We start from the raw sequence: 27929 nt of genomic DNA on the forward strand, positions 1-27929 counted from the left end.
CAGCAATGAAAAGGATAATTCATAAAGACATTTTAAAAGAAAGAAACAAAGACAGCAAACAGTGAGCTTGCCTAAAATTTAGAGGTTGAAATAAAAGACTAAGACAAAAGAAAAAAGACAAAAAAAAAACCCAAACCGAAAAAGCTCAACAAAAAACCTACATCATAATAACAGTACTACTAAAAGGCACAGAAAATGTGTTCAAAAACTGCTTTGCTGCTGTCCAAGGGAATCCAAGAGGCATAGCAAGGACTTGATAGTTGGTATTCCTTGAACCTCATGTCACAACACAAGGGATCTTGGCCTGACTACTTGGGCATGAACATTTTGGTGCTTTTTAGTATATAGCAGTATGAGAGAATGACTGAGTGACTGTTTTTATTTTATTTTTTAAACACAGCTTTACCCTTCCATAAGGTCTTTCACTGCATTTTGTAACATTTAATTCCTACACAAGGATCAGTGTTGCAACCACTTTTACAGACAGTCATACTTGCACACCCTGTCGTTTGCTTTAGTAGGAGGTCATTTCAAGTCAACACTTGTGTGGTGACTAAGCACCTGTCTTTGGGACGGAGGCAGGCCTTTGGTTTTGTTGGATGTTGTCACCTTTCCACTTAGTGTAAATATAACAGGTGTGGCAGCTGCCTGGAGAAAGACAATCCTAGATTTAGACTTAGTGTTGCCTTCCTTGAGTGCTTTGTTGAATTTTGTTCTTCTAATTTCAGAAGGATATATCCTCCTCCTTCCACATTAATGCCACAACAACCCCCTCACATTTTTCTGAATTCCAGTCAACAGGTTGTGTGCCTGTTTTTCCAGATTCTGCTTTCATGTGTAAATATTTTTGATGTGTCTTTCTGCAGAACTACAAATCTTGAATAATGAAGTCAGTGAGGCAATAACAGCTACATTTTTATATCTTACCGTGTATATATAGCTGGTTGAAATACGTAGGTCAATGAAAAGTAGTTTTCTACTTTTAGCATCTCACTCCAATGTTGAGATACTGTTCGTGCTGGTGTGTAACCCATTCAAGGCAGGCATATTTCTGCAAATTAGCAGGCACACCAAAGGACGTAGGAAGCTCTAAAGCAGATATAAAGGTGCCCTTGTTGCTAAGTAACCCCATCAGAAATACTGTTACCCTGAGCATGAAGTGGTAACACCTGGCTCAGTGTATGTTCTCAGTAGGGCTGGATGCAGGAGTGAACCAAGGAAGCCTTGCTTTGCCCATTGACGTGATCATGGCTAGTCACGAGATGGGATTACACTGGTTCCAAGTACCATTTTATTTTCCCCCTTGTAGTTTGTGCTTCTATGGATACCTTTCCTTGTCCCCTTTGCAACTACCCACCACACTTCAGGCTGAGCAGACAACTTCTAGTAACCAGCATTGCCAAAGCATGAAGGCTCATGTCCCTTTGGGATTTAAAATCGTGTCATTACACATCTACCTGTTCTTGTTACGTGGATAAAGATCTAAAAATTTTTTTTTGAATATTGGCAAACACCCGGCCTCAATGATATTGTGTACCAATTAGCTGTCACGCTAGTCAGTACACCTGAGTAACATGAAGTACTGCATCGCCTGTAACCTTTGATACTGGATGTGTTTGTGACTTTGTAATATGAAAATTCACTGCTGTAGGATGGTGTGTTTCTCCCTAACCCACACAGACCTCACCCCTCATGCGCTATCTGCCTTTCTGCCCTGATTTTACATGCAAACACCCCTTACTTCGGCTTCGGGCCCCGTCACGATCTCACGACCGTGGCTGCAGCTGCGTGAGGCCCTTCGCTCCTCACGGCGCGGCTGAGGCGGCGGCCGGGAGCCGCCACCGGAGGCCGGGGAAGGAGAAAGAAGGAGCTCGGCAATCCGCGCTCGGGCTCTCCGCGCTCGGCTGGTGACTCCTCGCGGGGGCGGGCACCGGGCCGGGGCCGGGCCGGGGCCGGGCCGGGGCGGAGCGAACTCTTTTCAGCCCGGGCGGCCCCGCTGGGCGAGAGGGACGGGACGGGACGGGTAGGGGACGGGGTGCCGCCGGCTCCCGGCCGCGGGGTTATGCGCTGGGGTAATGGTGCCGCCGGCCGGCGCTAGGCTCCTCCCGCGCCCGGGAGGGAGCTCTCTCCTCAGCATCCTCCTCCTCCTGCTGCTGCTCTGCCCCGGTGGCGGCTGCCTGCCGCGCCGCCGGCCCGTGGGGCCGCCCGTGGTGCTGGGTAAGAGCCGGGCTGGGCCCCCTGTGGAGTGATGGTGGGGGGTTTTGGGGTCCTCGCCGTGAGCCGGGGCTGGGGCCCGGCCCTGCGCTGCTCCCCGCCCGGCCACTGGCTCCTGGCGGGCTGCTGTTGTGCCCCTAGCTCTCCTTGGGGTTTGACAGGAGCAAGAGGTTGGGCTGGGGACAGCCTTGTTGCATCTGGTGGCATAGAGACTGGTGTGGAGTGCTGGCCTGGGAGTGCCAAGTCGTTACTAACAGATATGTAGAAAGCGTTCTTGTAAGTCCGGAGTAATTACGTTAGCTGCCCTCTGTGTCCATTGGTAAGAGTTGTGAGTAAACGTTAAATGTTAGAGTAATTTGCCTACTGAAATTGTAGTTCCTAAACATCCCCACTGATCAGGTGCACGTGGTGATATTAATGTCAGTAGGCAGTCCTGTAAGCGGATGGTCTGATAATGATAAGGGGGAGAAGAAAATGGGACAACATTGAGAGAGACAATCAGAGGCATCCTGTTTGGTTTAAGCTCTATTTACATACAATAGCTTAGGTTCTGTTGACTTTTTTTTTTTTTACTACTGTTACAAATTTCTGATGGAAAAGGGTAAATGCTGAACAAGAACTTCTTCAGAAGGCATTGTTTATCTGCCAAGCCCATCATGTACAAATTCACAGTTCTTCACGGGCGGCTGAGCTAACTGAGAGGATGCAGATTTGCAAGAAGATTTGCCACAAGAAGAAGCAGCAAAAGTATTTCATAAGAGGCTGGAATTAAAATCTGAACACAAGTCCTCTGAGTTCTGTCTCTGAAGGCTAGAAGCAATCTTTTATGCTGTCTCTCCACTCTGTAACACTGGGTTTCAGCAATAAGCTTTGGCACTTCAGTGCAAGCTTCTTCCTGATGAAGAGGACAATTTTAGTTGCCTAATATTCAACTCTAGCTACAAAGGAATCAAGGAAGATTTAAAAGCAATTGGGATAAGGGATACTGAATATAGTAGCATCAAGTTCTCACTGATGGATCTATTATACGCATATACGTTACCTAAGAATGTTTTAAAAAAACAATGGTTGACCTATTTTTCTCTTCATAAGAGAAACTCTGGGTAAACGATGTGTGGCTAACCATGGACTCATCAGTGAGTGGTTTACAAAACAGATTTTCTTGCTGTTAATTTTTATCAAACATTATAGAACTTGTATCTTTTACTATTCTAGTGTCTGTTCTAAAATTTTTCTGCTGTCCAGTCCTGATCTATCCAGAAAGTGAAGATTCAGTTGGTTTTAACGTGAGTAATTTTTCAGGCTTGTCGGTATGTTCGGGAAGGCAGGTGCTCTTAGGCAGTCACTTGCTGTAACTTATGTTTGCAAAATACCAGGGGGTTTTTGATGCGTATAAATCAACGTCTTTGTGAAAACATCTGCACCAAGAGCTTAGCTTCAATTAGACATGACATGGCAAGTGAAGGTCAAGCAAATAAAGGAGGAGAGGAAGGAGTGACTGTCGGTCACTCGCTGGCCCTGTATGAAATGTTGCCATACTGATTCTAGTTAACTTTTCATGACCTTTTCTTCACCCTTCTTGTATATGTGACATGTTAAGATAAGCTTTTTAGGAATTACTGCTATGAGGATGGTAGGAAGATTTAGGACAGTCATTTAGGGAGGTGTTCTAAGTGCTGGCTTAGCAGAGGTGTTTGGGAGAAAGAAGGGTGGAAAAAAAAAACCATGCATTGACTTGGAATCACACATGCAGGAGACTAAGGTGTATGCAGGCTGTATGATATGGGTTGTACAGAGACTCCAAAACCACCTTGGGCTTGTAAGATGGGGACAGTGCTGATTCTCCTGATTTATCAGGCTGGCGTCTAGACCCTTAATTCTTCATATGCCTTCAATTTTAAACATATTTTTATTTTGTAGTAAGTGTGGTCTCATGATCTGCACATACACTCTTGGTCTGTTTTTATTTTTTTAAAGTCATCTAAGCAGAAAAAGGAGTTGGAAGTTTTGTCTTATTCTGTTCATGGCAAGTTGGCCATCTGATCTTAAGGAATAAAGAAGGAAGGAATGCTGTCTAAAGGAATGTTGTCAACATAATGATCGTTTCATAAATGTCTTTAGACCAGTGATGGTCATAAGACCCAGTGTAACTTGTTTTCAGAACTTTCCTGTAATGACTGAACTTGCAGCTGCAGCCTGTGCTTATTCAGGTGATGGAGAAGGAAGCAGAGCAGTAGTCTGCAAATATGGGACGTTGCTTTTATGTGGATAATGTCATTTTGCTCCCCAGAAAATAGCAAATAACTCTTCAGGAAGTCTCTCAAATCTGCAAACAGATCAGCTGCTTGGATACAACCCTGTCAATACCCTCAGATGGCTGCTGAGATTTTCTTTCTGCATTGATGACAGATCTCAGATTCGTGGAGCTACCTAACTGGCCTAAGTTTGGGTCTGAGAAACAGCCAAGCCAATCTAATAGATCATTAGTGCTCTTTCTGCTTTTATTGTGCCAATGTATTGGCCACTTTGTAAAGTCATTTGTCTGCTAAAGCAGGAGAGAACTAACCTGTTGAGGAAGAAGTGAGTAATTTTTGTAGCTGAATTGGCTTAATGAAGGAGCTGGCACAAGGAATGCGGAGAGTGGCAATTCTCTGTTTAGATTAAGATGTTTTCTAAAGCTGGTCTGTGCATCATCAAGTGGTGTCTTGGTAGCAGGAGTTATTGTCTGAACACGAAATATGTCTTAAGATCATGTTTGTACATATGAAAGAAGCAAGACTAGGAACCAAACTGATGTTGGTAGTAATTGATAGCAAAAAAGCTCTAATGCAATTGGCTCAGCTTTCCCTGAGATTTAAAATAAGGCACCAAAGTGTATTCATATTATAGTGGAACCAGGGAAGAATAAGGTAAAAGTCAAAACTCAGAACTTTACTTCCCAAGCCCTGCCTGAAAGTGTGATATCGAAGACAGTGTTTGCTAAAATCTAAGATGACTGTCTTGGAGTTATTCCCTCAAGTGTTTTTGGGGAAGAGAGAGCTACTTATGCTACTGAATTTTTCCTTTTTTTTTTTTTTCCCCAAGTGTTCCTATTCAGCCAGGCCAATATATTCATACACAAAAATCTCCTGTAACAACCAGGACAGCCTACTTAATACCTTTACTCTATTGACAATATCGATCTCTGAAAATAATAATTTATTATGTGCTGATGTTTCTAGATATCTGCTTCATGTTTACACACAATTATAATAATCTTGCACTCTTTTATCAGTTTGGTTATGTATTCAACCTGCTTGTTTTCTAGTAAGACGTTCCTTTATTCTTTTCCTTTATTTTACTGTTCTTCCCACCTCATTTTCTCACATAGTCCATCCACAGTCACTATGTACTATGCCTTATCAATTTTGGGGTCGATAACCTGTCCTTATAAGATCAGCAGTGGATTCACTGAACTCTTTACCTTTTACAGCTGACTCAACACAATTACTATATCAATGTTCTGATACCTTCTGCAAACAATTTGTTAGGTACTTGGCTAAAGTTTTCTAGAAAGATGCCTAAATGAAGTTTGTTAATAATTGATTTACATGCAAAAGAGGTTTGTCTGAATTTCTGCTGACTGCTAATTGAGGGGCGTGTGTTTGTATGGTCAGCTGGCTAATGTCAAGAGTGATTTAACTGTTCATGCCTCATGTGATCTGAGGTATCTAGAAGTATCATGTGAGATCTTGTTTGCTTTCTTGTTCCTAATTTTAAACACAAGCCTTTTTTTGTAGAAGTCTATCACTGAGTCTATAAGCAACTTTGAGACGTTCTCCCTAGAGAACTGTAGTCAGTTTCAAATGAATTTTCCAGATAATTTGGTTTGATCTGAAGGAAGGGTAATTTCTGTAACCAAAACTTCACAATTATTTGAGGAAATATTAGCTAGTAAGAAAGTTCTGATATTTATCCAAAGGCATATCCACTTAGATAAATGCAGTAAAAAAAAAAGTACCAGCTGATAGCCTCTTTATTCAAAGCTGATTTTTTCCCCAGTTACCAGATTGGAAAATTTGGGAAAAAGAAGTACCAAGGAAACTTAAAATCGTAAAGGATTATTCCTTTTCTTTATGGTTTTGTTGACTGTTCAGTTTCCTGAGGGGTACTGAGGCAAGTCACTTTCCAGAGTGCAGTTTACTTATTGTCTTGTACTGGGAAGTCAATCAGTCACTAATTCTTTAGCGGAGTGATAGACAGGAGTATCAATGTATCCTAAAGGTGGTTGTTAGAATTCTCAGATTTGGAAAAGTTGTATCCTCTTAAGCTCTTGTATTTGTAAATGTGCTTTCCATAAAACTTAAACAAATACACATCATGGAAGGAGATCTACTAATTTTATCAAGGAAGTTGAGGCAAAAATCAGTGAAGGATATCATAATATTGGAAATTAATTAGGTTCATAAATGTATTAGAATGAGTTCTGTTGGGATTACAGTCTTTGTGAAAACTGAGAGTAATGCTAAAACTTACAGATCATCAAATCTGATGGAAACTTTTTTTCTGCCCAATGTGAAATCCCTGTTTGTTTCCAAGTGTTGCAGTTCATTAGTTAACACCTGCATTACACAACTGCAAATTAGGGAAGCAATGGTACTGCTTGAAATCTTTTTCTGGATGTTCAGTTTTAACTAGTGCCAATGTATTTTGCAGAACTTCATTTGCCAGTTATTTTATAAATTTATGGAGTCAGTCTGTGGGCTTTAAAAAGTGAGAACCATCAGCAATAATTCTAGCAAAAAGGCCTGGAAATGCTACCTATTGGTAGGTATGAGGATGATGACAAAAAGTACTTATTCTGCCCACAGGTATTTTCTGTGTATGGTCTGAAAGCAAAGGGGATTTTTTTTCCTCTGACTGCTTTCAAATTCCATTTCGGAAAAATCAGAAAGGTATGTCCTTATCCTACAGAATTCATCTTGTGTGAGCTTTCTAACCTGTTGCTTTTCAAAAAGTCATGAAGTGGTTCTCCAGCCAACTGTAAATCATAAACACTGTTAAATTGTGTGGGTGAAGACTGAAGGTATTATATACTTATCTTCATAATTTGGAAAGTCAGAATTTTCCTTTTGTTCCCCATAGCTTTATCACAAACCCTTTTTAGCTTGCAGAATATACTTTTGAAAACAAAACGCCAGTTGTGAATGTAGTGATTAGCAGATCGACAATATGAAAGCATAAACCTGAAAGGAGACTTCTGTGTTAATATCTGCTTTATAAACAAACAGACATCATACCTTTGCGTGATACTTCAACTGCGGTACTGTAGCCTGGCACTTGTCCCTTAGCTTTTGTTTAGGATTACATAAAATTACCATGTCTTAACTAATCTGTTCACTGTCATCTTGTGAGCAAAAACTAGTATGTAATGATTCTCATCTTTGTGGTGGACATAAGAGCACAGCCTGTTTCATCAAGAAGCTTGAGGATAAAATATTCTAACCAAATTAAACTTGCAGTTAATCTAAAAGCACTCCAGTAACTCCAAGGGAGACCTTATACAGTTTCCTGCTTTCAGTATTCTTGTTTGTAAATGTATCTTTATTTTAATCTTCAGAGTTGTGAGTCTTCCTACTCCAAACTCCTGTGCTTATGACTATTTAAGTGCTGTTTGAAAAAGTTCTTAAAACTCTAAATAACATTCCAGGTGTTTGCCTAAGCTTTCAAAGGTATCTTTGCTGGAAGAACTTGATTTTTACCAAAGGAAAGGAGGTTCCAGGATAGAACAGAATGTCACTCGTGTACTTTGTTTTGCTTCGGAACTGAACACAAAATCAACCTGTTTTGTCCTTGGCAGGTCTGCTGCTGAAACTGGCCAGCCATGAATGATTGATATAAATAGAACTACATTCCGTTCTTTTTGTAATTGAGAGCACTGATACAGCGGCCAGAACAGGCACAAGATTGTGGAACAGGCTGTTGCCTTATACTTCTATAAGCAATAACTATACAGCATTTTGTGAGGTTACAAGACTGAACTGCAGTAAACTTTTTCTAGGGTGTGATGCAATGCTACAATCTTCCTTATTATGCTTTCCAGTAAATCAGTGTCCTTGAAATATGACCTAAATTTAACTGTGGTCAGCTACTGGATCTTTTAACGTTTCACTTAAGAGTACAGAAACAAAAACACTAAACACCTAACGAGTAAGTAGGGGCAGGCAATAAAGAAATCCTGAGGTATGTCTCGTGGTGGGCCACAATCTGTGGTGGCTGAAGGTAGGAAGAGTGTGGTTGTCACCGTCTGTACTTGGCCTGAAGTTCCATTCTTTTTCAGTTCTGCAGTAAATGTCATTGAAACCATATCTCGCTTTCTAGCTGAATGTTCCCCTAAGAGATATAAAGCCCTGGCTAAATATCAGCGTTCTGTAAGCCTTAATTGTTTTGATAAAATTCCTTACTAAAGGGCAGAGAGGAGGGAGAGCAACTGTATGGATAGGCCTGCATCTAAATCTTCAAAATAAAATATTGACACGTAAATAGGATACAGCTGTGGAAACCCACAAAAGGTACATGTTGGGGTAGGGAGCAGTGGGCAGATGGGAGAGGGGGAGAAAGGAGCTGAAAAGGTGGAAAAAATCATGAGAAGTGCCCAGCTTTTCAGTTAATGCAGTATTTTTGCCTTCCCAGTCGGGGGGAGATATAAAATATAAGTTTATATGGGGATTTGTTGCTGAAATTTTCAGTGGTACTTTTAAGCTTAGGAAATTCTTACTTCAAAATTAGAACTGTCTTTTATTTTGTGTTTAAAATAAAGGAAAACAAAGGAGTATGGGCATTTAGCATATGCTAAATTAAGAACAGTGTACTTTGGAGAAGGTGCAAATATAAGAACCTTCCCTCCAAGTATTCCTCCCTTACATCAGTAGTGTATCAAAACATTTACAAAGACCAAAACTGTGGCGTCCAAACCTGACTCATAATAATATGAAACTACACATTTGGATTAGCACACTAGCCAACTAAATTTAGTGTAATAGAAGTGCCGTAGGAGGTGATAATTCCATTTAAATTTTACTTTCACTTTTGTGTCAAATTCAGTTTGCAGACAACTCATTAAAAAGAACAAAGACGTTCAATTGTATTACCTGCAGGAAAAAAAAAATCCTTCTGACTCAATTTGCATTTTAAAACACGAATAATTCTGGCAATGTCTGAGACAATGTGTTTTTCATACCTATGGCTTAAGCTGACCTGTTCCTGTACTGTCTGTTCTTTGAAGTTAGGAACTATTCATCCGGAGTTATCTTACATGGTGGCTCCCCGGCTCATGTTTTTTTCTTTTTTTTTTTTTTGAGAAATTAAATTTCTTCTGTGGGAAATACGTATGCAATACTCCCTTTAACTGGATAAAAATAATTAACTATTACATCTGAATGCAGTGATACTGCATGTGAGGACTGCAGCATTACAATGTTATAACCGAAAATGTTATACTCCTTTCATTTTAGTGTCTCCTTTTTATATCTTTCAGTTCCGGGGGACTTAGGTAATCAGCTGGAGGCAAAATTAGATAAGCCATCAGTAGTGCACTATCTCTGCTCTAAGAAAACTGACAGCTATTTTACACTCTGGCTGAATTTAGAATTGCTCCTGCCTGTCATCATTGACTGCTGGATTGATAATATCAGGTAAGACCAGATACGTTGCTCTTTGCAGTTATCTCCTTCCCCTAAGCTGACGTGCTTTGTACAGAACTGCCACCTTAAGTTTCTTTTTTTGATTCAAGAGCAATGAGAGAAATGACTTGGATTTCTGTTAGGCAGAGTAACAGGCTGACTGGGAGGATGTGGCTCTGTTGCATGTGCAGTAGTAGTTCATCACCCCTGAAGAAAATGAGATTCTCTTAGTTTCTGCCACCTCCCTGTACTACCAGTTACCATGTGTTGGCTTGGGCACTTACCGGACTTCTGTAGGCTTATCTAAAGCAGAACATTTGCTGCTGTTTTGATGAGTAAGTGGGAAGGAGATTCATTGGGCAGCTGAGAAAAGTAAAGATAGGAATGTGAGCTTGCACTTTTCCTGGCAGTATGTCATCAGAGAGCAGTTTCATGGGCAGCTGAGATGCCTGGGATCCTTTAAGTGCAGTCTGGAAGTTTTACCAGAATTATTTTAGCTCTACAAATTGTCAATATTTAAAGTTTATGGGGTATTTTATCACTTATTGCTTCATTAATGTTCATGTAAAAATCATAAATATCTCTAAGGAAAAAAATATTTAGTTTGTGCAATTAAAAAATTGACCACTATTTAATAATAAGTTATGGATTTGACAGAAACTCATAGCACGTGAAAGGCATTGACATGGGATTGAAATCCAAAATCCCTTTATCCTTTTTGGGATGATGTTGAAAATCACAGTATTGCAAGTAGTGATTAAATAAATCTTTCTCTTAATGAACTAAAATTGCTACAACTTCTTATGGTATGGAAAGACAGCTTTGCAGTGCCTCCTCAATAAACATTTTTTGCTTCTCTTGGTTAGGCAGAATCCCTTGTGGCTTTTCTATGGTTTTATGGGCTGTAATACTGAGTATTCAAGGAAAGAGGAGTATGAAAAATGTAAAGGCTTCCAAGAGTAGTGTATGAATGCATTCAAGAATGCAACACCATGTGAATGTGTATCAGCACTTTAAGTTGCAATTAGGAATTCATGAGCCAAAGCATGACTGCATTTGTTTGGAGTGTGCTAGAACTGATAAGCGAGAGTACTTGCTGGAGGTCCCAGGTTGTGTGCATTGCAGTATTAACTTTGACATAAAAGGATGTATATTTTTTAAAGATATAGAGCAGAAATTGACATAAAGGCTCAGTTTTTCTTATCTTCTGTTTTGAAATCCATTTGCAAGAATGGGAGGAAGGGCATCTTGCCACTGTGCTGTGGCATCTTAAAATAATCTGTTAATCATTTTCCATTTTCAACTTTGTGTGGCTTCAGAGTAATTTTTGATCTTAGCCTCTTCCAAGTAATGTTATGTCTCCAGCAAATCTCTGCCTGTAGCTTTGTGAGTACTATAAACATATGGACACAAATATATTTTATAATATAAGTAGAATGCCAGAGGGATAAGTCACTTGGTTTCTTAGCTGAAAACTTTTAGATTTAAAAATCTTTCTAAACTCAATGTTCCTTCTGTCAAAGATAACACTTTGTATCTTTCCTAACTAGCTTTCATTGCGTTATTTGTGTATAGAAAACTGATTCTGCATAGCTAATTAGTAGCAGCTTAGCACTTCCTTTTGAAAGACTAAACAGATCTAAAACATAAAGCAACCAATGGGAAAAACAAGAACAGTAATTGCAGAATTTCAATTTTTGTGGGCCGCTGGAAAATCAGTGTGAAGTTTTAAATTTGATGCTTTACATTCTGCAGCCTGGGGAGGGGGAATTATCTAAAAAACACTTCATGCCTACATGTGTTACCTGAGGTAGCAATTGTTATTAGTCAAAAAATAGCAAATGCTTCCTTATGCTGGTAATTAAACACAAATTATTTTTAACTAGGGGAATTCTTGTTATCTGATTTTTAAAGGTATTTTATCTTCTACTGCCGCACCTTTGTTCTTACATTCTTGACAAGTTTTCTCCGTTTTGTGGCTTGATGCAAGGTGAAATGGTGTAGAACTATACTAAGAAGCTTATGTTGTTCTAAAGTCGAAGTCTAGGCATAATTCTGTATTCTAAGATTAATAGAGAAGATATGCCTTATATGCTGAATCTAAAACTAAAAACTTATTAGAATAATTGTTTGCACTGTAAAACCACTTAGCCATTAGAGTACTCTTATGTTTGCCTGTTTTTTTTTTTTTTTTTTTACTTCTGGGTAATAGTACTTAAAGTTCTTGTTACTGCACTCAGTGAAAGACCTAATGTGGCTGAGAGCTGTCATGTGGTAATATGACATGCTTCATGTTTCTGTTTTTTTTTTTCTTCCAGACTGGTATATAATAGAACGAGTAAGATAACAGAACCACCAGATGGAGTGGATATCAGAGTCCCAGGCTTTGGGCAGACGTTTTCTTTGGAATTTCTTGACCCAAGTAAAAGGAGCGTTGGTATGCAGAAGCACATTTGAAATGCTTTGTCACTTGTAGGATTTCTAGTATGTCTTTATATAACAAACCACTGAAATTTGACTTCAAATTGAGTTCTGTTTACAGGTAGAAATACCTTTTTTGTAGTAGTGTAGCACATAGCTCACTTGGCTTTTCAGTGTTTTTATTGTACATCTTTTTGTCCACTGTTTGGCATGATGGGTTGAGACAAGAAAACTTATTTAGTCTTGTGCCAGATTGAAGATCTCTGGATAAAACTTGAGTAGGCATCTTGAAGACTCTTTAGAAAATGAGATGGATTGATTAGAAAATTGTGTTAGTGAGCCTTGACAAGCAAGCAAAATACAAAACAAACATTTCTTCAGCTTAGTTTTGAGCATGGCGTTCTTTGGTATCAAGAATGAGGTAATGGACTTGGGGGAGGTGGGATCACTTTGCAGCTCCGTTTCTTGTCAGTGCCAGAATAATTAAATTCATGCTGCAAAAGATTGCTGCATTACTGTGTTTGGTTGCAGTTTCCTTTTTTTTTTTTTTCCCAGGAGTCTTTCAGAAAATACTGGTAACCTTATGTGAGAAGTTGTTAGCTGTGGCTAATGGCTTAAATAATTTAATAGCCAGTAATGCTTCACTGTAGAATGGTCCCTGTTCAGTTGCATGTATTTCTTCTTTTTCTTTTCCATAGTGAGCTGTCTCCAAAAGGGCACTACTGTGCTTGGTGATCTTCGCTTCATAAACCTGATAAGTAGAATAGGGCCATATTTAAAACCGCCTCTGTTTGTTTCAGGGACATTCAAGCATTCAAGACTAAGGATTGAGGCATTGATCAAAATGTAAATATGGCTGTGATATTCAACAGGATGTTTTGACTTCCTAAAGTGTTTCACTTCCTAAAGTGTTACTAGGTGCCCTTAACTGTGGTAATACTTGCATCCTATGTTTCAAAGCCTGTAATACATAACATCTTAACACAGATACTTGCGGTCAGTCTGCGAGTGTTTCCCTTCTTTGCTTTTGAAGCTTTATGTTCTGTCTCAGTCTGCTAACTGATAGATAGGAAAATAACTTTGGGTAGCTTCCAGTTTTGCCCTGGGGTATGCTGTAAGCTTTTTGTTTCCAAGAATAAAAATTGATCCAGAATTTGCCAACATTTATGAATGTATTATATGCCATAACTGAAGTTAATCTGCAATGAACATAAGCTAGGACTGTAATGTAGTAATTTCTCTTTTAAACAGTTCAATGGTCAGTTATGCTGAGGGAAAACTAGTCCCTGCTGTGTATGACATGTTTTGCTGCGGCCAACTAGGAAGAATTTTTTAAGAATAGTAGTTTTTCTTTTCGGGGACAGTAAGCATAACTCATTTTGCTTAATATGCAGCTTTTTAGATTGTCAGATTGATAAGATTAGGGTTTTAATGTCCATCTAATATACGGAATCATAGGTAATGCATCCCGAACTTGCATCGTAATTGTATGATGGCTGCTTCTAATGCTGATCTTTTCACTGTTACATTTCTCTGATTTTATGTCTACAGGCAGCTACTTCTATATGCTGGTGCAGAGTTTAGTAGACTGGGGCTACAAACGTGATGAAGATGTAAGAGGAGCACCTTATGACTGGCGAAAGGCACCAAGTAAATGTCTTGTTTGAACAAACTTTCTTGACTCTCCAAGCAAGTAAATAGTTTTGGGTCCTGTCCCCCACCTGTCCCCCCATCCTAGTTGTACTATTATACTTAAAACCTTATTTTGAACTAGTTCTTAGGGCCTGGGTACCCCTAGACTCCGATGAAAGCTCTGTGGTATGGTCTTTTTTTTTTTTCCTCTAAATGATTTGCTACTTAAGATTTGCCTAAAAGAATAAACAACCAAAACCCACCAAACTCCACAAAAACACCCCTCCCTATGGTGCATTAATAGTGGAATTTCTAAAGTCTACATTATCAGTCTTCAGAAAGAACTTTGCTAAGGGTATCACTTTGCTGGTTTTGGAGTCACACCAAATCTAGCAGAACTGCCTTGACTGTATCCTGAGGAATAAATTGTATTTAATGTCCTTAAAACTGAGCAATGAGGGGTGCTGCCTACATTTTTCTAAGCTTGTTTTTATGTAAGTGTTAAAACGTAGTACTCTTCATCTTATTCTATTCCACATGAGCACAAGTGGTTTGTAGATTCTTCACAGCTTGTGAAGCATATTGAAGAAATCGTATATATGTTTTATAAATACTAATATTCTAGTGTCAAGTTTGCTTTGGCCCACAAAACTGAAGCATGTAGCCCTGGCATCCAGGAATACTGCCTGAAGGAAAATCAATAATGATGACTTTTGTTTCTGATGTGACTGCTTTAAATTTCTGTTGCAGTTGACATACAGAATTGGTATCTTATTACAGGGTTATGGAAAGGTATTATTGATTTTTTTTTTTCCTCCTCATTTTAAAGCTCATTTAATTACATCTAATAGAAATGAAGTATACTGTGCCAGCAGAAATCTGCAAGAACTCTTATTTAGGGATAACTTTGCTTATAGAAGATGTGCTGCTAAATGGTTCATGCATACTTTAAAAGACTGATCTGAACTTTATTTGTACTTTCATGAAATGATGAATCTTCCTGGACTTACAAAACTTATATTTTTTGGGGAAAAAAAATGCAGTTCATAGGAAGTTCAGATAGTTGGTTTTTTTCAAAACTCTGCATTAGCACAATTATTCTAGACTCCAGATGAATTCCACTGTTGATTTTTGTGGGAGGAAAATTAGCATTCCATCAGTATGGGATACTTCCCAGAAAATCTGATCTTAAATGTATTTTAAAGGTAGGAAAAAGTGGAGTAATGTTTTAAAATATATTTAAGCTTCATAGAAGTAGGAAGAAACTGTCTTAAAGCATCAGCCTTTCATAAATTACTGATGTAAAGATGCATTGGTTTCAATTGCTTCAAAATATTACCTTTTAAATAATTGCGTTGAAGGATGGCATCCACAATTAGCGATTATAACTGTGTGACCTGTGTATTTCTCATTTAGATGAGAATGGAGACTATTTTGTGGCTCTTCGCAAGATGATAGAGTTAATGTATGAGCAGTATGGAAGTCCTGTTGTTTTAATTGCCCACAGTATGGGTAACATGTATACCCTGTACTTCCTCAACCATCAGACTCAGGAATGGAAAGACAAGTACATAAAGGATTATGTGTCACTAGGTGCTCCGTGGGGAGGAGTAGCTAAAACTCTTCGTGTGCTGGCTTCAGGTAGGTAATTTGAGGGTTTGCAATGTATTTTGTAAGTAGTATGAAATATACTAAATAGTACCTTCAACTTTCATCCTCTGGTCTTACAGTTAACTACGAAGTACTACGAAGTTAAAAATATTTTTTTGTAAGTGGTGGCAACTTGATGTCTGAAGTCCTGTGGCCAGACTGTCTTTCCATTCATGGGAATGGACCAAGTTTTTACATCCCTTAACTAGGAGCTGCATCCCCTCTTAACCTTTCAGCAGATGACACAAGCAGCTGCTGTTTGACCTGCTGCATCTTATTTCTGTCGCTTCTGCCTGCAGCCTGACTGTTCTCTGTTCAGTATTGCTAAGCCAACATGGACTCTAGAGCATTCAGTAGTTGCCTTTGATTAAATATCATACAGCTGCTTGAGATGAACATAAAGGGGAACTGGTAGATGCAATGGAGAAGTGGTGTGGTGCCCAGAGCACAGATGCCTGCTGAAGTTATAGCTTGGTTTAAAAAAAAAAAAAAGTCTTTCACTATGCAACTGCAAACAACTGAGAGAAAGCTAAGTTACCACATTATGTTATACCATAACTATTTCACAGCAAAACAATATTATTTTGTGCTTTTGGCATTTAATTTGCAATGTTTCTGTCCTGCTGTTTCCTTGCTTTTGTTTGACTAGCTTTGGTTATTAGTTGCATCCCAAACAAAGCTGACATCAGAAATGGGCTTCATCAAAATGCAGAGCACATAGCAACTGCCAGCCATGCATGGACAAATCAAAAGAATGCTTTGCTTAGCAAAGGAATTTGATTCTGAACAGGAATGCACAACTCAGTTATTTAAAAAAAAATAAATCAGATGTTTGTATTGAGTTGTACATTGTTAACTCTATTGCAGTGGCACTGTAAAATAAAAAAAAAAAAAAAAAAAAAAAAAATTGACTTCCTTCTTTCCACAGGCTTTGTCTGACAAGTTTGTATGCTATAGAAAGGGCAGGAAGTGAGCAATGTTAAAAATAGCTTCATAAAACTCCAAAAGACTACACAGTTTCAGTCTCGGATTTCCTTTGAATTAAATTTCAGTGCTTCATATTTTGCTTATCCATTATAATACATCTCATCCAAATCAGCTAGCTATACACATGTCTAATGAATAGTTAGATTCCTACTAAATCATAATAATCTCTTAATTTGTATGTCTGTAGTATTAAACTTCATGGTTTGGAGCAGAAAGTCAAGATGCAGGAGACTTAAGAGGCATAGTATAGTATCAGAATGCCCATTTTTAGGCTAGTTCTGTTTCCTAAACATCTGTAGGTAAAAAATCACCACCATCAGGTGTTAATGTTTTGATTACATTAGTCTAGCTAGTTTCTGAAATTATCAGGATACTAGCATGCAGAAGAATCGTTGCTTTAGCAAAAGTACTGTGTTCCTGGAGGAAACATCAGGCAAGCTTTCTTCAAGCAGAAATGCATTCTTTCTGTTCCCCTTCCTGTTTATAGTATGTTAATGGCTAGGACTTGATGTCAAATCCACGGTTGTTATCAAAGTGGCAAGCAGCACACAAGTGGAAATTACTGTCTCTAGATCTTCTGTGCTGCTTACTGCTACATATTTAAGTGTTTCACAGGATTGGTATTTTTATTACAACAATTCTATTGCCAATAAAGTGAGGATGCTCTTCCTGTTTTACATATGGCAAGCACAGACGCAAAGTTCACTTGTTCTTTTTTCTGATTGTCAGCTTGAAATGCTGGCAACGTTGTCTTTAGACCTAATATTTTATATGCTATAATGTCAGTGCCTGCTGGCCTAAGTGTGGTCTTGACCTTATAGTACTTCTGCACTTCAGGAAAAAAGTATAAGATTTGATAAGCAGTTCTGAAAGAAAAGGCTGGAGTAGAGTGTCAGGTTCTGTACTTGTTTATTCTGCTTGAAATAAACTTGGTACAGACTTCTCTAATTTTTAGGTTTGGAATTCAGGATTTCATTGCTGAAAACTTGCAAGTAGTATTTGGTAGCTTAGTGGTGAGTGTGCACAGCTAAGTATTTATACCACACAGTAATGTGAAATGCATTTAAGGACTTCTGTAATTCTTGCTGTGCTCTCTTGAGTTTCCTTTTTATCTGTCTCTCAGGATTATGCTTGTAATGTCTCCACGCAATCCTCCTGAAAATGGCAGTAAATACTGTGCTTTAGCTGGTCTTGCTGAACCAACAGTGCCACCTTATGGAATTGAAAAATACATGCTTTGGTGCTGTTTCAGGAACAGCAGTTTTGGTATTTCAATTTTTAAGGTTTTGTTGACATGAATAATGACATGCTGTAACTACCTGAACCTAATAACAAAAAATCGGATTCAAGTTTCAGTTGACAAGAGAATTGAGGAGTGCTAGCCACTGCGATGGAAAATAGGTCAGATCTGTCACCACAAAAAAGAACTCTGATCTCAGAACTGTTTCAAAAAAATAAAAAATAAATTCCAGTGATCGCTATGTATGCTATTTATTAAGTGGATTTTAATTTGGGGGAGAAAGACATGAGCAGTGGTTACAATCTGAAGAAAGCATATAAATTATAACTTAATCCCATGTTAATTTGAGCCATCTTTAGAACAGACTGCCAAGAAAAATGTATAGTCTTGATGTCAACAACTAAAAAATCTTGTTCTTCAAATGTTTTGGTCAAGCATTAGTGTACTGTATTAAACCTAAATGGGGTAAAATGGAATAATTTTGAGGTTTATTGGGTATACGATAATTTAAGACCTTTAAGGTAGCAGTGCTCTTGGTTTGTCAGTCATTCATAGTTATTAACTTGTATGTAAATTTGTAAGTTATTGGAAGTTAGTTTGCAGAAGTCGATTACTGAGACAATCAAAAATGAAAAACTTCTCCAATTTTCACTGTAAGCAAATGGAATATTTTTTGATTTATCACTGAGCGGTACTAATTGCTTCTGGTTGTGAGATCATGCACTGTTTTATGTATAATGTAATTCTACCTTTTTTTTTTAAGGTGACAACAACAGAATACCTGTCATCAGTTCACTCAAGATTCGAGACCAGCAGCGATCAGCGGTTTCCACAAATTGGATGCTCCCCTACAACTACACATGGCCTCCAGATAAGGTCTTTGTAACCACACCTACAGCCAACTATACCCTTCAGGATTACCAAAAATTCTACAGGGACATCAATTTTGAAGATGGCTGGCTCATGAGACAAGACACTGAACCCTTGGTCTACCAGATGACACCACCTGGTGTGCGCATACACTGTCTTTATGGTACTGGCATAGAAACACCGGATTCCTTCCATTATGAAAGTTTTCCTGACAAAGAGCCCAAGATTATTTACAGTGATGGGGATGGTACAGTAAACTTACAGAGTGCCTTGCAATGTCAAAAGTGGGTGGACATGCAAAAACAGGAAGTAGTGGTATTTGAGCTTTCAGGAAATGAGCATATTCAAATGCTATCAAACGATACTACTATCTCTTATGTGAAAAAGCTGCTTTTCAATTTGTGATACCTTGTGTTGACAATTATTTTCCTCACCTGTGATGCCTTCCCTTAAGTAAGGGAAATGCCTTTTAATCCCTTGGTATTTAGTTATTTGAATTATTTATTGTGTTTTTTTTAAGGTTGTGTTCAAGACATTGGTTGGTGTCCTAAATGGTTGTCTCCGATGTATGTTCATGATGCTTCATGGTGTTTTCATATTCTGAAAACCTGGTCAAATATGCATTTTGGTGCCTCTAGTATTGTGTCCAGTATTCATACAGACTTTCGTTTGGAGATTGTGCGGCCCCTTGCACGTACTATGTGATTTCTCCTTTGTGTGGCCTTTTTAGGGTTAGGAGTAGGAGGGCTGGAAAGGATTGCAATCTGACTCCCATGAAACAAGGGAAGGATATTAACAATTTGAGAAGCACAGCAAATTCCTTCTCAAGGGTCTTGCATATTCTGGCATATCCACAGTTCCCACTACCTTAGTTTGTAAATATACATATCTACTAGGTAAGATAGACAAGAGGTCTGTCTGGTACTGGATGATCTTTTGTCACATCCAGCCATTCTTTTGTTACAGCTTTTTGGGGAAAAAAGATAATGTGTTAATTATTTGAAGGTTCTTATTAAGTACCTTTTTTCTTAAGAAAGAGGAAAAAGTTGTTTGCTTATTGACTTCTAGAGCCTAATGACTTAATCAGGAATCTGAGGAGTTCTCACCTGGTGCATTATTATCCATGACAGAAAAGTTCAGCTGTGGCTGGGGCTTGCAATACCCTTCTTTAGCTGTGTAAATTCTTTAGCATGTAAATTAAAGCTAATAGAATTGAATGCAGGCAAACAATACATACAGTGCAGAATTGCACTTCGGGTTGCAAAAGATCTCCAGTAATGGAAATGATAACGGATGGTGGGCATTCATTAAAAATGGGAAATGAATTTCCTGATAGGGCAGGGAGTGGAAGCCAGCGTAGCACTGATATAAAATACAAAACTTGTTCTCAAATAATTAAGCTCTTATTCAGTTACTGGCCAAGCAGTGGTTGGATAAATGTTGCATTCAGTTGAAAAGAAACTTTAAACTTCAAAACACAATCTATGGGAACTGAATTTTAGTTATATAATTGCTGTTTTAAGAAGTTGAGATCTCAATTTCTGTTCCTTAAATGTTTAGATAATTGCCAAACATGCAACTCCGTTACAGTACTGTTTTATTCAGCGTTTAGAAAAAATATTTCAGCTTTGAACTACACAGAAATGATGGCGTAAAGGCCATGGTATTTACAACCTTGATTATAGAAGTCCCACTGGAAGAATGTCACTGGAAGATTCTTTTTGCTTGCTTTAAAATTAGTCACCCAGTTAGACTCTACTTAGTTCTCAGAAAACATCTTTAAATGCTTTCAAAATGCTAGGTCTTCCAGAAAAAATGAGTTTTAGAAACTCATGAGAAGCATTGGGGATTCACTGCTTATGAAACTGAAGTTCTCTGAAGGGTAAACTTTAACTATTTTTGTAGCGTGCATAAAATGCTTACTACCATCAAATATAAGAATAAGGTATGTTGAAATGACAGGTTTGAACTCTTTATTACTGAAAAAAATATTTTTGGCACAGAAGTAGGTTTAAAGCTTTAAATTTAATTTCAGAAATGATTTGTAAATCCAGAACAACTCAAGCTAGGGTCATGGATAAGCTAAATATCTTCCTAGGTTTCTAACTTGCTTATGTAGCTTCACTTTTCCCCTGCGTTTTTCCCTATTACTTTGGTTGAGGGAGAAGACACTTTTCTGATGTTAAAAATGGAATGTGTATCTTGTCATCAGTTGCCTGGGAACCTATCGTTCAGCAGCTATATTGTCTAGACCTCTCCAGAGAAACTACTGTGCTGTCCCAAGCCACTTATAATTGGTTACTGCTGAAATGAGGAGGGGTGGGACGCAGGCAGCACGCAAGTCTTTCAGCCAAGTGTTCTACTTTGTGCAGGGCTGTCAGCTGGATAAGCTTCAGGCTTGTGTTCCAAGACTGCTCAAAGTTAAAGCTCTTCCTTGTGGTCTGACTCAATTTTTGAATAAATTGATATGTTACTGTTTTGCAACAGAAAGAAATTAGACAACAGCTTTTCACAATCTATTTCTTGCTGAAGTAGAATGCCTGTCAATAAGCACTTGAACGAGCAGAGCTGGAGGCTGTATTGCAGGCTACCAACAACAGCATCAAGGGCAGAAAAATGAAAAAAGGACGTAGGCAGACAGTTCTTAACCTGATCTGGAGAATGTATCTAAGTTTCATTTAGTTCCTTACCTGTTTAGTTAATCACATTCTCAGTCTCATACCAAGAGTTTAGCTTGAAGTTCCAAAATATGTTGTTCTAAAACATGCTTTTTAAATTTTAATATTTCTCTTTTGGGGTGCAAAAAATTTCTTTTCTAGTTTTTGGGATCTAGTATTGTTTCTGAAATCAGTTGACTGCATCTCTTGACCTGAAGACTTGTAAACAATTTATCTATATTTATCCTTAGCTTTCCATTAGTAGACAAGCCCAACAGTGTCTGTGCTTAATCTTGTTAGCTATTCTGGTAAAAATGATGAATATGGAAGTTCTTCAGGCCTTGGTTTTGGCTTTCTATTTATTACTACGAAATATTGTCTGAGAATGTGCAGACCGTTAGCACAAGCACAGCGCTTCTGAGTTTGATCTGATGGTTCTACAGACTGTAGCTCTGTTTTCTGTTCAGAACCTCTGATTTTTTTTCTGCCAAACTATCTTCAGCCCCTTCATTTTCTGTTTCTTGCATATTGGGATAGACTTGTGGCTGTGAAGTGAACGCAGCAAGCTACATTACTCTAATCACTGAAACTGAACCACTACACTCAGCCCTTTGAGAAGTGCTTACTCAGGCATATTCCTCTACAAGGCAAGAGTATTTAGCATTCTTTATAGGCTTGCTACCTCCATGTAGCACTTGAGCATTCTAGATTTTTATGGGGAAAGAGGGGTATGAAGAATTACATCTTAAAGGGAAGAGGGGAACGTGACAGTTCCTTAAGAGGAGTAACTCTGGTGCTTTGCCACATTGCACAGTTGAAAACTTTTTGATTTTACTGACATGTCTTTGTTATAATGAACACATATGGATCATGTCTCTCTCTTTCCATAACTTTTACTAGGTTTTATTCTTCCAGGATATTTTCAGAAACCAAAAATAGTCTTGAGGACCAAATGTGTTTATTTTTGACAAAATGTATAGAAAATGCTGAAGGGGCTTTCAGCTGTCGTTGTAATACTTCTGAAGTGGCTCAGAGTCACTATGTGATTCTGTTTAAAACACAGAAGGCTTCAATAACTAGCAATAATTGCAATGGACTTGCAGACCAAAGGAAGGAATGTTTGATATTAAGGTAGTTCTTGGAGCACAGTGTGTTCAAGGCCCTCTTAAATTCAGGGAATGTTTGGCAATGACTCTGCTGCTCTACATTTAACAGTATTTTGTATGGAACATATTCTGAAACCTAACATTTTATATGCCCTTTTTGTGTATGAATGCGGTCAATAGATTTTGAATATTTTACTGTCATACTTTGATAACATAATAAAGTTGATCTAAGACAGCCTGTGTCCTGTTGTGAATGTCTCGTCTCTCAGATGCAAGGTTAAATTGTTGTAGTTTTTCTATTCAAGAGATTCTCGAGGTGTCTCCCTTTGTCACAATTGTTTCTTGGCTCATCTTCCAAATCCAGCTACTGACTTCTGATGTTATGCCTTCCCCCCCAGTATGTTTAAAGCTCTCTTGTTAATTGTTCTTGAGATGTGGGGCTAAAATTACTCAATTCCTTTTTGCTTGCCTCTTTCTTGCTCATCTTGTATGCAATAAAAGTTCTCAGGATGCTTCATGCTTCTTTTCACGTCATCATTTTGAGCTTAGTCCCTCAAACTTGAAATGCCCTAGATGCTAGCAATTGTCTTTATACTGTTGGCTTCCAAACTGATGCGCAAATCCATGCAAATTGACCACACAATTTCATTATTGTATAAAACCTTTTTTTGCAATTAAAAGAAGTGCATTGTGGCTCAATTGTTAAGTTTTAAGCACAGGGAATGATTTGGCAAGGCAAAAAAAAATGAAGTTATCTATCTACATTGTTGAAGTGTTCCAAAAGTTTGTTGGGCAAGCATAAGTCTGCTGGTGGCTTGCCAGGATGCCTCAGTGTCCTGTGGTATAAGCCTACAACTCTTGAGATGGGGGGAAAAAAAGATGGTCTTAAAATTTGCCGTCTTGGGGCTTTTTTCACGTGGTAAAGCCTAGTACAAGATGAATATTAGTAAGTGCTGCTCCTCTCAGTGCCCTAGATCCCTGGGAACTGGACTTCTCATCCCATTCCAGTTCTTGTTTATGCCTATGTTATCTTCTTCAAGATACAGTGATGTCACACGACTGCAGGAGGAAGAGGAATGTGGCCTTCTTCCAGCTCCCCATTAAAATGTGGAAAATCCTGTATTACAGCACTTCATCAATTCTTAGAAGAAGCTGGAAAGTAGAAGCAGAGGCTGAAACTACAGGGGGGTGGTAACGTTAGAATACTGATGCAACACCAGTGACACCAGTGCTAGGTTGTCATGCATCTTTTAAATCAAAACGTTGTATTTACAGATTGCCTGATGCTATTCTGCTGTGCAATCTCAAATATTTGCTTTGAGGGAAAAACAGTTTTCAAAATTATGCTGAATTTCTCATTTGCTTGAACTAGTTCAATGAGAATTAAATTGGAATGTTCAGCTCCTGAATCAGCATCCTTCAGGCAAAAGTGCAATGCAGTATGAGCCAAGGAAATCAGAGAAGTTTGTAAGTAATGTTTGACTCAAAATATTGGTGTTAAGCTTGTCTTAATGGTTTGTCTACATTTAAGTCACTTGCCAAGGTGTAGCACCTGAGTTCCTGAGGAGAATCTTCTAATACTGATCCTCCACTACTGTTCACACTTTGTGACCACTTAAAGGTACTCGATGTAGCTCAGTTTTACCTCCAGCTAGCAATCATAGAATATAATCTTTGTTATTTTTAGAACAGTCTCTGAGTACTGCAGCAAATTTTTAAATTTAGGTTTTAACAGAAGACTGCATAATAAGTTATAGGGGCTGTGAAGAGCTACTGCTAAAAACGAAACAACAAAAAAAGGCAGGTCCCTTTAAACATAAGGGTGCTAGAAATCTAAACTATAAATAAAATATTCCTGTGGCCTTGTAAGATGTTAGTGGATATTGTTATTTTACTGAACTAATGCATTTTTGCACTTTGTTATGTGGATACATAAACACTTGACCCAGTTAAAAAAAAAAAAAAGTCAAGAAAAGCAACTGGAAGAGAAAGTAAGCAGTCTCCTTGTGGAGAAAGGATGTTTAGCATGAAATAGTGTGTGTGTGTGTTAATGAGGGCTCAGAAGCTGAATAAGTGGAAAAGTACACTAAGATATAACATGATGAATAGCATTAACAAAACCAAGTCCTTAAAGAAACTTGAAAAATAAAATCTATCCACTGAAATGAATTCAAAACGCAAACGAAATACAATTTGTTGCCTTTGAGGCAATCCAACTAGAAATTTAGCTGTTTCTCTTGCTGGTTAAATATTCCAACAGCCCACTTTATGCAATGACTATTAGTTTTGATGGAGTTAATGAATTTGAGGAAGTTGCATGTTATGCATATCCTTACCCAGTCTTCACAACCACTGTTAAATGGCCCATTCCTGCAGTGTAGCTACAGATGGTTGAGCCTGTTTAATTGGGCCTCTTCTTTATGCTCAGCTATTTCCATTTCTCATTCTGCTTTGACTTATTCCTCAACAGTAACATGCTCTTTGTCAAAGATGAACATGGATTTTACTAATGCAGTGAGTGTCCATAGACTTTTAAGGCAAACAGACAGATTTCAAGGCAAATTACCTCTTCTCAAAAAAAGTGATAAATATAAAAGTTTTGGTGCATGTTCTGAGGCTATGAATCTGATAGCTAACTAAGACTTGAAACAAACAAGTAAAAAGTAACTATTCTGAACAGTAAAGCCAAATCACAATCAATCATCTATTTTGTCTGTAATCAAAGCTTGCAGGGAAAAAGGCTGAGTGGCTGCTTCTAGTCATTTCCACAAGTCATAATTCTGTCTTTGCTGGTAACTTGCTACAGTGCTTTGAGCAGAACCTGACTGTCAGTTTTACTTTTTTTCTGCTTTGTATTTGTTTCAGGTCTACATTAAATTTAGGTGATGTTTATACAATGCTATGGAATATGCTAGTATACTGACTCCTAAATGTTCAAAAATTACTCCGTATTTCTTCCTCTAACTGCATGCAATTGTGAAGCTTGCTTACAAAGGCTGAATTTTTAACAGAAGAAAATGGGATGTTCTCAGTGGACAATAGCTTTTGAGCCTTTTGTTCATTTAAATCTGTTTTATCTACAAGGACATTGAAACACAATGGATTTTAATTGGGGAGTAGGAGGGGGATTTACAGAATACTCGATGATACCATGATTGTGAGGCTGTAACTGCTTTAACAAAGTTTCATGGAAATTTTTAGAAAGCAGTTCTACTTTGTACGGAAATACCTGGGAAATTTGGCATTCAAACACTGGCAACAGTATCTAGAATCACAGCTTTCCTCCTGGGATATGCTGCTTCTTGGGTTAAAATTCTGTTTGTCAGGGACTCTTAGGCCATCAAAATCAGTATGTATTTCATTCCTGGGGAATAACAATAGGATTTAAAGATGAATGGAATGCTGTCTGGAATGCAAACCTCGGCCATGGCTTCGCAGTACAGATAATAATGGAGCCACTAGAGGGAGGAGTATCTCAAAGATTGGCAGTGGGGTGTCCTGGCTATGGATGGCAAAACTTGGTCATGGCAGTGAAAGTGAAGGGAGAAGTAAAACATTCCCTTCCCAAGCATGATGGAACCAAGGAAATTATCACCTGACCTGAATCTATTTTATTTTAATGACAGATTTATGGCATTTTGTCTTGCTACTTCGATTTCCCTATTCTTTGTTAGAAAGGGGTGATGTAGGAGTATGCAGAAAACTTTGTAATATTGGGGGATGTAAGCAGAGCTGAAGTGTCTTATGTCCTGCAGAAATCTTTCCTATACTGAAAAAAACCATCAGTTCCTAAGAAACTGAATTAGGAGGATTAATGCTTAATTTCTTCTGATGACATTTCTTTCAAGACTTACCCTAGATATAAGTGAGGTTCGCTAATAAGACACCCTCAGTTCATGGGAAAGAACTGTGTGTACAGCTTTATGTTTCTTGCTCTTTGGCAGTCATTAGCATTAGAAGTTTGTTCCCCACACTGGTAATAAGAAGGCAGCAATACTAGTTTGTTTCACATCTGCTAGTTGCTTTATTTTTTTTTTTAATTACTTGAGTTTGAGCAGCTAGAACTGACTGGAGTGTGCTTTTAAGTCTGAGTGTGATGTGATGCTGTTTTTTGAAGTAGTTGGGAGCTAAAAGATGGGAGAATTCGTGTATACAGATGCTTGGCTTTCTGGTGTTCTGGTTCAGATATGTTGTGATTTTCTTCCACAGATTTTTTGAATACCTTTTGTTTTATAGTTTTGCTGTACAGATGGGCTGTTTTAAAGATAAAATAAATGATCCTCATAAACATGAGAAGAATTAGGACTTTTACAGTATGGGTTAAATTTACTTGCATTTGGGTGGCTTTCTGGTAGCTCTGTGGACAAATTACTTAGAAATGAAACCATGAATTGGCTTGGGAAATATGTCATTATATGTGGAAAAGTTCAAATTATCCAGTTCTTCTGCATGAATATCGACTCTTTCTGGTTTACATTTTTGTCTGTGAAAGCTCTGCAAATTTCTCAGGGTGATGTAATGCAGACTTTTATGTTTTATATTAAAAATGCAGTAGAGGGCACTAGTATATAACAGTTACAGGATTTGTTGGGGGTAATGTTGAAGGGCACGTGTGCTGATTTCACCTGAGAAGTCCAGGCAGGATTACACTGCAGACCTGAGATGTGCAAAATATGTCCTGTTTTTGAGCATTTCTATGCAGATTCTACTTTTAGAAGAACTTCAAATAGACAAGGATTGTTCTATCTAGATGTAAAAGGCAAGAAACTTCAGCTTGATTCAAACTCTGAGTGAAAGAACCTGAGGCATGAATTATATGTCCACTCCCCTCTACATGCTTGGATTAAATCTGAAATTGAATGTTGCTGCTGGAAGTCCAAGCAGAAGCGTGGCAGCTGTTCACCAACAACAGAACATACATCTGATCTGTTAAATTTTAAAGGTTTGTTATCTGTCTATTGGGCACATACTTCTCTATCAACATACATTCTTTTTTCAACAACTAGATGGAGTGAGTGTCTGTATAAATGTATTTCATAGTACTATACACCGAATATAAGGGAAAATGTTAAAAAATAAAATCCTGTGAATGCAGCTGGATCTGTTTTCTTACTGCGTGGCTGAACAATGGACAAATCTCAAGTACCTCTAAGTTTTCACTTAACTTTTTACCACTGACTCATACTTAGTGACATTTCTGGGAAGGCAAAATTATTGACCAAACTGTAATTGTGTATCTAACTAAAAATGTCACCTTATGTGAGTAAAGTGTAAGGATCCACAAAGTCATCAAGCCAGATGGCAAACTGAGCTGCGTGAAAATGTTCTGCCTACAGGCTAGGTATTTTCATTGCTATTATTATCTTTGAAACCCTGTTTTGTCTGAGATGGTCAAACAAGCATTCTAGTATAGGTCTAAGCAGTTTGAATAAGCTGAGCCAAGAAGACTGCTATTATATCTTCAGTTGCTAGCAGATTCTTTGTACCTGTA

General features: G+C 38.2%; 2 protein-coding genes across 29 annotated transcripts in view; one reads left to right on the forward strand and one right to left on the reverse strand.

Annotated features, from left to right (window-relative positions):
• LOC310905307 (leukotriene B4 receptor 1-like) overlaps nt 1-27929 on the reverse strand; it is a gene marked incomplete at its 5' end in the record, with an annotated part of 128334 nt that overhangs the window by 34605 nt on the left and 65800 nt on the right. Inside the window, one exon of one of the 28 annotated variants that reach the window (XR_014588926.1) lies at nt 2224-3109. The exons of 24 other annotated variants lie outside the window; for them this stretch is intronic. 3 more of the 28 variants (XR_014588927.1, XR_014588928.1, XR_014588929.1) reach the window with 3 other exon arrangements.
• PLA2G15 (phospholipase A2 group XV) lies at nt 1974-22673 on the forward strand. Its single transcript, XM_083851421.1, has 6 exons — nt 1974-2217; nt 9731-9887; nt 12194-12312; nt 13848-13946; nt 15345-15569; nt 18569-22673. Exons 1-6 carry the CDS (start codon nt 2076-2078, stop codon nt 19078-19080), a joined length of 1254 nt encoding a protein of 417 aa, XP_083707547.1. The 5' UTR covers nt 1974-2075; the 3' UTR covers nt 19081-22673.

This window comes from Anser anser (assembly GCF_964211835.1).
Source record: "Anser anser genome assembly, chromosome: 11".
NCBI lineage: Eukaryota > Metazoa > Chordata > Aves > Anseriformes > Anatidae > Anser > Anser anser.

Bases quoted from the DNA above. Each gene is read 5' to 3' on its own strand.
- PLA2G15 (XM_083851421.1), top strand. From the start codon at position 2,076: ATGGTGCCGCCGGCCGGCGCTAGGCTCCTCCCGCGCCCGGGAGGGAGC. The intron at 12,313-13,847 runs GTATGCAGAAGC...TTATGTCTACAG, and splicing joins CCCAAGTAAAAGGAGCGTTG to GCAGCTACTTCTATATGCTG. The intron at 15,570-18,568 runs GTAGGTAATTTG...TTTTTTTTTAAG, and splicing joins TCTTCGTGTGCTGGCTTCAG to GTGACAACAACAGAATACCT.